The 12,852-nt window shown below is 57.0% G+C and overlaps 1 protein-coding gene across 4 annotated transcripts in view; it reads right to left on the bottom strand.

Moving 5' to 3' along the window:
- Positions 1–203: 203 nt before the first annotated feature.
- The window catches only part of IL4I1 (interleukin 4 induced 1), a 35,845-nt gene continuing 23,196 nt past the window's right edge, over positions 204–12,852 (bottom strand). The window contains exons 2-9 of one of the 4 annotated variants that reach the window (XM_027618629.1): positions 11,787–11,919; positions 9,518–9,637; positions 5,930–6,168; positions 5,196–5,308; positions 4,438–4,639; positions 2,118–2,186; positions 1,644–1,780; positions 204–1,136 (exon numbers count right to left, since the gene is read on the bottom strand). In XM_027618629.1, coding sequence (XP_027474430.1) covers positions 215–1,136; positions 1,644–1,780; positions 2,118–2,186; positions 4,438–4,639; positions 5,196–5,308; positions 5,930–6,168; positions 9,518–9,554 — 1,719 coding nt within the window. In that variant the 5' untranslated portion in view covers positions 9,555–9,637; positions 11,787–11,919 and the 3' untranslated portion in view covers positions 204–214. Of the gene's footprint in view, positions 1,137–1,643; positions 1,781–2,117; positions 2,187–4,437; positions 4,640–5,195; positions 5,309–5,929; positions 6,169–6,270; positions 6,306–6,534; positions 6,572–9,517; positions 9,666–11,786; positions 11,920–12,852 lie in introns of those variants that run through there. The other 3 variants (XM_027618628.1, XM_027618627.1, XM_027618630.1) reach the window with 3 other exon arrangements.

Genomic DNA, 12,852 nt, shown 5'->3' on the forward strand with positions numbered 1-12,852 from the left:
ATCACCATCCCCCAGTGGCGCAAAGCAGTGTCGGTCCCGTTCCCCTGCCCCCAGCGGAGCCCACCACCCAGGGAAGAGGAGGACAGCTTCTGGGGGCTCCAGAATAGGCGCAGCCGCTTCTACCGCTAAGGCTAATGGCTTTGCTCCACACAACGGAGGAAGCGACCGAACCCAGAGAGAGGGCAGGACCACACGGCTTTTTCTGAAAATACTTTTAATGCTCGGGGCTCTTGTGGGTGGTGTGCTGAGCGGTTATCCTTTGTGCAGCCGTGGAGGGGGTGGCATCACCCTCTTCGAACTCGCAGCGGCGAATGCTGGGCGCCAGGCGCACAACCCCATCCTCGGTGTCGCTGTTGACCCACATGGGCTCCTCTCGGCTGTTGATCAACACCGCCGCACGCAGCGCCGACTTGACAGCGGTCTCCACCCAGCCGTGCGGGTAGGCCGTGTGCTCACCCGCGAAGTAGATGCGGCCGAAGGGGACCGCCCAGTCGTAGTCCGGCCCCTCTTCCTTGTCTTCACGCCAGAGCAGCGGCGGCTGCACCACGAAGCCGCCCTGGCTATGCGGGTCCTCGGCCCAGCGTTTGACGATGCCGCTGCCGTCCCACAGCCGGTACACGGTGGGCCCGTGCAGCGCCGCCACGTCGTCGAGCGCCACGCGCATCGCGTCTTCCGGGCTCAGGCCGGCGAACGAGGCCGCCGCGTCCGACCACGTGTACGAGGCTAGCAGCAGCGCGCCCTCGCCAGGCGGCGGGTAGAATATCACGCGCGACGGGCGGTTGGTGCTCGAGTGGCCGCCCTCGATGTGCTCGTCGTGCCAGAAGGGCCGGCGGAAGCTCAGGAACACCTTGGTGGCCGGCACGTAGTGCAGAGCGCGCAGCGCCTCCTGCCGCCTGCGCGACAGCGGCGGCGAGAAGGTAATGCGCTGCAGCGCCGGCCCGCTCGCCGTCAGCAGCACCACGTCGGCGGTCATGGCCTTCAGACTCCGGGCCCTGCGCGAGCTGGCGATGTGCACGTGCACATCGTGCGTCCCCTGCGTTATCGCCACGACGGGCGCGTGCAGCAGCACCGGCCCGGACAGCGAGCTCAGCAGCGCGCGCGGCAGCAGGTCCCAGCCGCCCACGAGGCGGCTGTACCTGCGGGCGGGGCGGGAGCGTGATGCCGGAGCTCGGGCACTGCCCCCTCCTCGTCGGCTCCTCCCCGCGGGCCCCATCCCGGTGCACTCCCGGGTCCGGGTTCTAGTTTTCGCCTGCCGGGTCCCTTCTTGTCCGCCCCTTCTCGCAGGTCCCGCCCACTCCCTTACAGGCCCCCTGTCACCTGCTGGCTCCCCGCTGACCCCGCCCACTCGTCTACGCGGGCCGTCGACAGTCCCCGACGTCCCCCGAGGACCAGGGAGCAGACAAGTGTCTGACCCGGGCACCGCCCCTCTTCTCCTCTGGGCCACGCCTTTCTCCGGGAACCTTTCTTACCCAGTTCCGCCCGAGGACCTGGGATGAGGAGGCCAGTGTGGCCAGACACGGGCGCCCCTTCTCATCTTCCCATCAGCCTGGCCTCACCCAACGCCGACGGCCCCGCCCACCCGGGTACTCGAGCGCGGGGGGCCCTCGTCGGCCCCGCCCCTGCCAGATGGCCCCGCCCCTCACCGGAGCCGGTCGCTGAGGCAGCTGTGGGCCCTTAGGGCCTCGGCGAAGCTGAGATAGAAGAAGCCGTCCTTGGACATCACGTCTCCCAGGAGCCGCACGGCCGGCTGGCTCAGGTTCCCCTCCCCGAGGAGGTATTCCTGCAGGACCGGCGCACGCCCGGGTCAGGACCCACGCCGGCTGCACCTGCCTGTTCTGTCCCCACCCCCACGGGGGTCCCTCCCAGGCTGAGCCTCTTGCTTCCGTGACATGACCGTGAGCTTAGTACGGTTCTCTGAAGCTTGGCGATCCAGTTCCCCCTTTTGTGACAGATGAGGGAAGCAAGCCCAGAGAGGGAGCCGTGTTCTGCCCCGGGGTGAGGCAGGGGGTCCACGGCAGGCCTGGAGTCCAGAATTTCCGCCTTCAGACTCCAGGGCTACTGCCCTACGGGCACCCTCCTTGTTCAGTTTTCTCAGCGACGCTGAGGCCCCCACTCACCAGGAGCGTGTGCCTTTCAAACTTCTTCATTGCCTTTCTGCAGCCCAGTGTCTTGAGATCTTTGAGGGCCTGTGGTGGAACAAGGGGACAACACTGAGCTCCAGGGGCAGGACTGCAGAGGCCAGACTTGGAGTGCAGAGCTGGGGTCTCCCCCTGAACCTGCTCATGGCCAGCCATTTGCCACTCTTGTTCAAGCCGCCAGGCCTTTGCCCATGCTGTGCCCTCAGCCTTGCCCTCCACTGCAATTCACTGTCGCCACTCTGTAAAGTCTCCCCAAGTCGTTACGGCCTCTCCTGCCCCAGCCTCAGCCCACCCTGACAGTGTCACGCTCATCCCCACTGGGCATGGTTTGGTCTGCATCTGTCCTAGCCTGCGAGTCAATGCTGTATCCTGCTGGTGCTTAGTGACTGTCACCTGGATCCCTGTGGGCACAGACAGAACTGGTTCCTCCCCTGCCCAAAGCCCTACCGTGGCTCCCCAGTGCCTGGAGCCCCAGAGTTGCACCCTCAGCCAGCCCCTCGGTCATCATCTCTTAGGGAAGCTCCACTTCTGCAGCACTATGTACAGTGCCCAGCGCCCCCCCCCATCTGCACTGGTTCCCCTGCTTCATCTCTGCCTGAAACACAAGTAGCCACCCTTTACTGTGCTAGTCAAGTCCCCTCCCTTCCTGACAGCCCCGTCTCACTTTAGCCCTCTTCGCTGTCCACCTGGCTTCTCCCTTGAGGCCAGGGAACTCCCCAAAGGATGTGCCCCTTCACTCACTCACTTGTCATTCACCTCGAGTCTCCCTAGGCTCCCTGAACTGGACAGTCCCAGAGGGGAAATAAACAATTAGGAGCTCCCAGAGGAGGTCAAGGCCTGCTCCTCCCTGAGGGCACCAAGGAAGGCTTCCTGGAGGAGGGGACATTGGAGCTGGTTCTTGGGGATGAGCAGGGTTCTCTGGGTGGTAAAGGGAAAAAGCCTTTCAGCCAGGGCGGGAAGCAAGAGCAAGCAAGGGCGTGGATGAAGGATGGTGCAGGAGCACAGTGGATACGAAGGAGTACAGAGCTGGGGTGTTAAGGCCACCATGAGGGCTTTGAGGGGTAACAAAAATTTCTTGGAGGAGAGAAGATGAGGCTGGGGGTGTGAGAGAGACCAGACCATTCAGGGCTTGAACCTGAGGCTAAGGCGCTGGGGAGCCATAGGGGGTTGTGAGCAGGGGAGGAGCAGGGTGAAAGTTCAGGGTAAAGGATGAAACCTGAGCTGGGGCAGCGGCTGTGGGGACTGAGAGGTGGGAACAGTGCAAGCGATCAGCGGACAGGAAGGATGGGGCAGGGGGGCACTGATGGTGGAAGGGAGAGGGAGGGAGCTAGGATGGCACCTGGGGGTCTGTCTGCCTGTCATTGCGGTGGGGGTGATGGGGCCATTATGAGAGGGGAGAACGTGGGAATATGAGTGGGGTTAGGGAACGATGCTGAGCTCAGTGGGAGCTGGCGGGTCCCGGGGTACGGCCGGGGGGCACAGACAGAAGTCTGGGTCTCCAAAGATGGATGGGGAAGACATCAGCCTGCAGGTCAGAGTTTAAGCCAAAGATGTAGAAGGTGAGGCTGTCCGGTGTGTGTGTGTGTGTGTGTGTGTGTGTGTGTGTGTGTGTGTGTGTGTGTGTAAAAGACATCAGCCTGCAGGTCAGAGTTCAGCCTGTGTGTGTGTGTGTGTGTGTGTGTGTGTGTGTGTGTGTGTGTGTGTGTGTAAAAGACATCAGCCTGCAGGTCAGAGTTCAGCCTGCAGGTCAGAGTTTAAGCCAAAGATGCAGAAGGTGAGGCTGTCCGGTGTGTGTGTGTGTGTGTGTGTGTGTGTGTGTGTGTGTGTGTGTGTGTGTAAGACATCAGCCTGCAGGTCAGAGTTCAGCCTGCAGGTCAGAGTTTAAGCCAAAGATGTAGAAGGTGAGGCTGTCCGGGGTGTGTGTGTGTGGGTGTGTGTGTGTGTGTGTGTGTGTGTGTGTGTGTGTGTGTGTGTGTGTGTGTGTGTGGGTGTGGGTGTGTGTGTGTGTGTGTGTGTGTGTGTGTGTGTGTGTAAGACATCAGCCTGCAGGTCAGAGTTCAGCCTGCAGGTCAGAGTTTAAGCCAAAGATGCAGAAGGTGAGGCTGTCCTGTGTGTATAGGGGATCAAAGACCAAAGGCTGATGGAGCTCTGGGGATGAGCAGCATTTATGGGAAACCACAGATGGAAGAGCCAGCGACAGCAGACTGCAGACGGAAGGAATGAAAGAGATAAGCAGCCAGGCACGGAGGAGGCTGGGCGGAGGGCAGAGCGAGGAGGGGAGTAGGGGACGGCTGCCTACCCGGTTGAGAGCCATCTGGTAGATTTCTTCGGGTGAATGGCCCTTCTCCCTGGGGTACAGTTTGTAGCCCAGCTTCTCAGGCATCTTCTCCACCACATAGTTCCGCAGCTTCAGGTTGTTCACTTCTATCCACGTGTTCTCATCGTACTGAGTGAATTTGGTCAGGTTGAGCCCCAGGCTCTTGCAGAGCTCGTGGAGGATCCTGAAGGAGTCAGAGAGGCCGGTGAGGATCAGGCAGGGCGTGTGTGTCTGCGTGTGTGTGGCCGGAGTGGGGGTCGGGGCCCCTCTCCGGGGGCTTGGGGACAGGCATGAGGCTGCAGTGGGGCTAGAGTCGGGGTCATGGGTGCCGGGGCCTGGGATGAAATGGGAACAAGGCTCGAGGCTGGAAGGCTGAAGGCGTAGCGGTTTGGGATTGTGTTTGGAGCGGGAGCTGGCTTTCACTGGGGCTGAAGTGGGACTGGGGACAGAGTCTGGGTTGGATGGGGGCTTGTCATGGGGAAGGGACAGGGTTGGGTTCTGGTGCTCTGGCTGGACCTGGACGTGGTGGGGCTGGAGCTGGGAGATCTTGAAGTTAGATCAGGACAGAAGGGGAGGTAGAGCCTTGACGCAACTTGATTGGGGGCTTGGGTTTGGGGTCAGAGTTGAAGTTCAGCCTGGCACTGGAGTGGGGATGGAGTTGGGGATCTGGCTGAGTCTGAGCATAGCCATGGGACTGGGGGTAGCCTCGGTGCCCGCCTGGCTGCCTGGTCAGGCCTCACCTGTGAGAGCTGGGCATGCGCATGGCTCCCAGCTCCCCAATCCAGCCCGTCTTCCGGTCCCGGTAGGTGAAGATGCGGCCCCCGATCCTGTTGTCTGCCTCCAGGATGGTGACCTGAGGGATGGGGGGAGAACAGCAAGCAGGGCCCTTCAGCTCCTCCCACTGACCCCCCCCATCCCCAGCCTCCCATCCCCATGGCAGCAGAGACCTCAACTAGAGAAGGACCCCCTTCTTTATGGACAAGTGAGAGGAGCTGGTAGAACAAATGTCATAGCAAACACATACAATATGACACTCTCCAGACTGCAGCAGGAAGATGGCAAGCCAGATTGCAAAGGGACTTCCCAGCCAGGAAAGTGGGGAGATTTCTTGCAGGCACAGAGGTCCTAGCCCAGCCCATTCTCATTTTTGGATTTCAGTGACAGAGGCAGTGGTTAGACCTCAGGGGGCACTTCTCCTTGAGTGGAATTTCCATCTCCACCAACACAAATTCCCCCCAGGAGGTTGGAGGACATTCAGAGGGAATTCCCTCAGGACTGAGAGAGAGCAGGACAGGGAAATCAAAGGTCTCTCAGCCTCCCTCTGGGTTTCACTCCCCAGACCAAGCAGCAAAGCACATCTCTTCTCCCCACCTCCTACCAGCCCCTTAACTGGGATGTAGCCAGGCCCCTATACCCAGGACTCCCAGCCTGCAGCAGGAAAGACTCAAGGTAGACAACAAGCAGCACTTCTCACCTTGTGTCCCGCTTCACTGAGCACCTTGGCAGCTACCAGCCCAGCTGCACCAGCACCAACCACAATCACCCTCTGGGGCTTCGAGGTTCGATTGAGGCCCAAGGTCACAACCTTGAGCAGCACCTCGTAGTCAGGATCATGCATACATTTTTCAAAGGGATCCTGGCTGTGGGAAGTCTTCCAATCCAGGGAGGCCACCAGGCTGAGGAAGATGGAGACCAGGACGAGAAGGTACCGGGCTGGAGGGAGGAGGGACGGGGTCAGTGGGCAGGTCAGTAGGTATGTGTGGGGAGAAAATTGGGCTCCGTACCCCGTGTCCCCGTGGCCCCTTGCTTACTTACCCAAAGAGGCCATAACTCTCGGTGGGAGATGGTGTCTAGTTTGGAGGGGAGGCAAGGGTCACTGTGACAGGGGCCTGGCCGCCCCTATGGCCTCACCCCGCCATCTAGCCCATCTAGCCGTCTGTCTCCTGTTCTGTGCTTACCTGTCTGCCCTTCGGTACCCCTCCCTGCACTCCTTTCTCTTCTCTCTCCCCCTCTCCTCTGCCCTCCCTGTCCCCAAGTGTCTGTGTCTGGGGGTCCGAGTCTCTGCACCCTCCTCTCTACCTTGGCTCTCCGTGGACAGCAGCAGCACCTCTGTCCTCTGTCGCTCCCACTGGTCTGCCCTGTCCCCCCTCGCCTGTCTTTAAACTAGCCGAACCCCGCCCTCCCCTCCCTCTGGGAAATCTGTAGGCAGGGAAATGAAACTACTTTCCGGGGTTGTAGGGTCAGGTGCTCGGAGTTTAGTTGAGGCTGGAGGGGGTGGGTGGTGGGGAAGGGGGTTGAGAGGAAGCAAATCGGTCTATTTTCTTCCTCTTGCCCCAAATAGTTCTGGGGCGGTTGGAAGGCCAGAAATAAACGCTCAGGTAACCACGCTAAGGGGCCCTGGTCTCGGGGTCCGTGTGTCTGCCCTTGGGGTGGCATGTTCCCTGTGACAGGCTCCGAGTCCTCCTCTGTGTCAGCTGTCACTGTGCCCTGAAGGGCCCTTGCTGGTTCCACTCCCCTCCTGCATGGCTGCTCTGAGCCTCAGTCTCTGAGGCCAGCCTGCCGCGGTCCTGAGCCTGGTGCCTGCCTCCATAGTTCTGGTCCGCAGCTGTCAAGTGGGGGCCGTTAAAATGTGGGGAGGATAAGGCACTGAGTCCAGGTCAGGCCCTGTGAACAAGCACCTGGGTCAATACTACAACTTGCCCCTTAGGAAATGCCCACTGCTACCACTGAGGGGGGTACTGGGAGGGGCTCAAGGAGTGACCCCCTGCTCCCCAGCCCTGCACAAGGAGCAGCCCAGGATGTGTGCTCATCCCTCCCATCCCTGCACTGAGATGCTCAGCTGTGGTGCTCAGCTTAGGCTAGGGTGCCAGGGGGCACCTCAGCCAAAAGCCGCAGGAGCCTCTGCCTCTTTGCCTCTGACCTTAGCCTTCACCACCCCTATAAATAGGGTATTTTTTCCTGAGGTCAGGTAGTGAGAAGAACAAGATGACCTGGTACCAAGGAGTCTCTCCACTCGTGGCAGCAAGGGTCCCTCGGCTTTTGGGGCTTTAGCCAAGGGCACATGTGGTAGGCCCCCTGAAGTGGGTGGAGGTAGAAGACACAACTTCGGAGATTTTTCTTGGGGTGGGGAAGAGGGCACCAGGCAGCTGGTGAGGAGTAAGGCCAGAGGCAGCAGGTCCTCTGCAGCAACAAGATGGGAAAATCCGAAAGCGTACATCAAAGAGGGATGTGGTTTGATGGAGGATGGGGGGCGGGAGGGAGGCATGAGTCAGAAAACATATGATGCGGGGGCCTGGGAGGAGCGGCCAAGAAGGAAACACAATCTGCTGGACAGAGCCTTGAGCCTCGAGACCAAATGCCAAGAAAGCGAAGGGCACAAGTCAGCACAAACGGCAGAGACTGTCCCCAAGGTGAGGACCCACTAAGGTGGTCCTGGGCTCAGTGCTTTGCACTCACTGTGGGCCTCACAGCGTTGCACTTGGCAGAGGAGGGATCTGAGAGATGGAGAGGGGGCAGGCAGGGGAAGACCCCAGGACTTGCTCAAGGCCTCAGAGTGGGAAGGCCTTCCCCGGGCCGCCCCTGCCTGCTTCCTTCCCGGTGACGTGGGGCACCTGAGCACCACCATGCTTGACTCTACTCACAGTAGCTGCACAAGCACATGGCATGATCGCTCCTCTAACCCCAGGGACCTTGTTGGAGGGGAACCCGGCCCACCGAGGGCAAGGCTCATGCCCCAGGTCCCACAATGGGGAATGACAGAGCTGGGGGGTCCTGCTGGCCCCCGGCGAGAGGCCCATCTGTTCTACTTCCTCAAGGCAATGTCCACACGGAGAAAGCAAGCAGCCATACCATGGAAGCAGAAAGGGCTGGAGGCAGCAGAGCCATGAACTCCTGCACTTGTCTAGGCAAGAGTGTTGGTCCCCCAAACAGCTTGGGGGGCCCTGCTGGGGTCCCTGAGCCGAACCCCTCATTTCTCTCCCACACAGGATTTCTGTTCAAAGCCCCCTGGCTCCAGCACACCCCTGGCTCGCCTCCTGGACTCTAAGTGAAATGCCAACCTCAAGGGGTCAGCAGGGCAGGGAGAGGGAGGTAGAGGAACCCAACTCATGAGGCGACCCAGTGTTGGGAGCCAAGAGCGCCTGAGAGTAGGGATCCTGTTAGGGCAGGGCTCCCTATGAAATGCCTACGGGTGCTGTTTACTACCACGTCCCAGATACTTCATACGTTTTACTTCATTTACTCCAGTAAATGATTCTGACAAGGTAGGCTTAGCTGTCCCCTTTTTACAGTGGAGAAAACTGAGGTCCAGAGAGGTCACCAGCTGAGAAGCGGCAGCACCTGTGTTGGATCCCAGCAGCCTGGCTCCAGGCCCATGTTCTGAAACACTTGTTCATCAGCAGCAAGCTCGGGCTCGTGAACTAGGGAGGGGGCCAGGCCAGGGTCTCTCTGCCTCATCACCGTTGACATCTGGGGCCATCTTTGTGGGGGTCATCCTGTGCGTTGTAAGATGTTAAACAGCCTCACTGGCCTTTACCCTCTAGATGCCAGTAGCACTTGTCCCTCGAGCTGTGACCACCACAAATGTCTCCAGACATTGTCAGTCATTCCCAGGGGAAGGGGAGGCAAAATCACCCTAAGAACCACTGGGCTAGGCTCAGGTTGATGTTTAATGGAAGTCCCACAAGCAGCCAGCTATGGTCCAGGACAGAGACCTGGGTACAGCTGGCAGGACAGGAAATACTGGGGCCACACAGTTGTGCGGGGGCCAGGGCTCGAGCTTTACCATATTATTCTCTCTGAGGCAGTTCAAAGACTGAGTGCTCACTACTAAAACTTTCACCGAGTCTCTGAGGGGGTAAGGCCTGCCCAGGGGATGCCCAGGGCCCCAGGTGGAAGTCAGGGGTCCAGACCTGGATCAGGGAGGGGCTCAGAGAGCAGAGGACAGACATACCCTTGGCCCTTAATCTATGGCTCAACTCCTGGACAGAGTCCCCCTTCCCACAGAGCCCTCCTGCCCCCCTTCCCCTTTCCAGAACCCCTGGGCCCCATGGGGGGCACTCACAGCATGGCTGGCTCTGGGGGGCTCTTTCAGCGCCCATGGCCTTTCTGGTTAGCCTGGGACAGAAGTCATCGTTGGGCGTGTACAGAAACGGGGTCAATGGTAGTAGCTTTGTCCTGATTCCTGTTAGACCAAAGGTGCCACGGTCCTGCTGAAGTCAGAGCAATTGGGAGGCTGTGGAGGGCAGGTCCTCCCTTCTCAAAACCTTTTTATTATGGAAATTTCAAACATATATAAAAACAGAGAGACTGGGATGATGAACCCAAGTGCATCCATCGCCCACGGATGCCCATCTTGTTTCATTTACATTTTCTCCCTCCCCCACTGCATTCTTTTACAGCAAATCCCAGACATCTTGTTATTTTGTAGGTAAATACTTTAGGATGTTTCTCTAAAACAGAGGTCTACAAACATTTTCTGTAAATATTTGGGGCTTTGGGGGCCACACTGTCTCCATCTTGCCTACTCAACTCTGCCCTCCAAGTAGCCACAGCACGTATAATGAATTGGTGTGGCTGTGTTCCAATAAAACTTTACAAAAACAGGACGTGGGACTGTAGTTTGCCAACCAATTGCTTTAAAAAAGATTAGAACTTACTTGCTTAAAAAAAAAAAAACCTACAATACCATTATTGCATTTAAAAATGGCATTAAATCGGGGTGCCTGGGTGGCTCAGTTGGTTGGGCGACTGCCTTCGGCTCAGGTCATGATCCTGGAGTCCCGGGATCGAGTCCCGCATCAGCAGGGAGCCCGCTTCTAAATGGCATTAAATCAAAGTCCAATTTCCCTGTCTCAAAAAAATTTTTTCAAGTAGGCTCCACACCCAGTATGGAGCACAGAGCGAGGCTTGAACTCAAGACCCTGAAATCAGACCTGAGCTAAGATCAAGAGTTGGGACACTTAACTGAGCGACCAGGTGCCCCTCAAAAATTTTTTTGGCAGTTGGTTTGAATCAAAATTCAAATAGGAGCCCACTTTGCATTTGAGTGATACTGAGAGTCTTTGTTAGTGTTACTTTCAAGTCCGTGGATTTGGGGTCTGTGTCCTTAGAACCGAGGGGTTTAATGGGACCCCACAGTACCGGGCTGGGCCTGAGACTGGCAAAGCAGCACACGAGGTCTGGTTTCTGCCATGGGGAAACCTGTGAAGGTCATGGGGTTGAACCAGGATGGTGCCTGGACGTGAGGTGCGTGCCTAGGTGAGTCACTGATGTTTGAAGTGATTTGTGCCACTGTGTGAGGGCTGTGGGACAAGCACAGGGGCAGTGTGGGACAGATAAGCCTGGCTGGGGGCTGGCTGGTGTACAGAAGCCAATGTGGCTTCTGAGGCTGAGGGAGTTTGTTTCCTGGGAAGTTCTGCAGAAAGCCCTTGCCCTGAGAGTCTGAGGGAGGACTTTTCAAGCACCCAGGTAATTTCAAGGTTGACTGAAAACTTGGCAGCAGTGGTGTGCTGGGCTGGCTCCTAGCAGTGAACAAGAGCTAACCGATTTTTAAGATCTTTGGTTTTGTTTTGCACGCCATTCTTTAAAAAAATTGTATTTATGATTACTCTTATTAAAAATAAATTTAGGGGCGCCTGGGTGGCTCAGTTGGTTAAGCGACTGCCTTCGGCTCAGGTCATGATCCTGGAGTCCCAGGATCAAGTCCTGCATAGGGCTCCCTGCTCAGCGAGGAGCCTGCTTCTCCCTCTGACTCTCCCCCGTCTCATGTACTCTCTCCCCCCCCATTCTCGCTCTCTCAAATAATCTTTAAAAAAAATAAAAACAAATTTAAATACTCAAAACTCATCATTTCCCAATCATTTGATTACATTTTACTATTATGTATACTCTTGAGGTGAACCAATTGTATTTATAGGTGTCAATTTCCCAAATTCCTGTTCAGGGACTTCACATCCGTGGCTTGCAATCAGCCGCGGTGGGAGTCTTTACACCACGGGCATCGGCATTTGCTACCCATCAGGGCATTCCCCTACCCCGGAGAGCCGACTTGTTACATTCACCAGCACACCACTGCTCAGGAATCATTCTTTTCAACCTCCCCCAGGAGATGAAGGGTGCTGTGGCTCTGGAAATCTCTAGCTGTTTGAAACATCTGATCCTTCTGATGCCAAGCTGTGCCTGACAGGCAGAGACATAATCCTTGGGAAGTGGCGGGGCCACAGAGAGAGTCATTTGAGGGTTTCCTTGAGATTGGAAAAAAAAGCCATAACCATACATCTAATTGCCACTCTTATCCCTGAACTGGGAGAAGAAATGCAGTAACAGCTTACTGAGAGATTCGCCTTTAAAAGCCTCTGATTCCAAATTTAGTCACCACATTTGCCGTCTTCATACTACTTAATGAAGAGGAACTTAAGTAGAGGCCGTTTGTCGGGACTGGCAAAGTGCATCTGTGTTTTCTTCCTGGAAAGGGAAACTGCAGTTACAACAAAGCCATCGTCTGCAGGGTGGCACCCCGTCAGCTGCTGGTCCTGTGGCAATCCCAGGGAACCCCCCTGGTGCTCCCAGGAAGCCTGGCGGGACCATACTCCCTATGGTGCGAGAGCACCGTGACCATCGTCCTGATTTATAATTGTGTTTTCCGAAGTGGGGTGCCCATGGTCCCTTGGGGCATGGGAATAAGTGAACTCAGTATTTTCATTTAAAAAAGTACCTATGTGAAAGCAATTAAGTGTTACTAATGTTCACTATGCAAAACAGGTCAATTAGATACACTGGAAATGCAAGCTCAAGAAAAATTCTTTTAGCATGATTGCATGGCCCCTGCCAGGAACCTGTGTGGGCAGAAACGCAGTTCCATTTTTGTGACCCCAGTGCCAGATCAGGATCTGGTATATAGAAGGTGCTCCAAAACTAGTTCAATTAATCAATGTGGGTAAAATACAAATGACTTCCTACTTTCTAGGGGGGGCTTGAGGCTGCTCCATCTGGGTCAGATGTGGGTCATGCGGTTAGTCAAGGCTCAGATTGCATAAAGGGCCACTGCCGAGGGGGCGGAGCTTTCAGAGAGAATCAAGTGGGTCAGTGTGGGGTCTCCCCCTTCTCTATTCTGTCCCCTTCCCTCTCCCGTGGCTTCTGCTTGGACAGGACACTTGTTCTCGGAAGCCAAAGATGGTCCGAGGAAATGACTTATGACCGGAACTTTGGGAAACTGGACCATACATCTCCGGGAATAAGCTCTGGGCATTCCTTAGCAAAACCATGGCTTAGGGAGGCAGAGGCTGAAGGGGCAGACTCTCCACCCCGGAGCAGGAGGTCCAAGCGCTTGGCATCATTCTAGAATGCCCACAGGAGCTGGGGACAGAGGCAGAATGCTGGGCCAGTACCTGGAAATGA

This window comes from Zalophus californianus, chromosome 17 (assembly GCF_009762305.2).
Source record: "Zalophus californianus isolate mZalCal1 chromosome 17, mZalCal1.pri.v2, whole genome shotgun sequence".
Lineage (NCBI taxonomy): Eukaryota > Metazoa > Chordata > Mammalia > Carnivora > Otariidae > Zalophus > Zalophus californianus.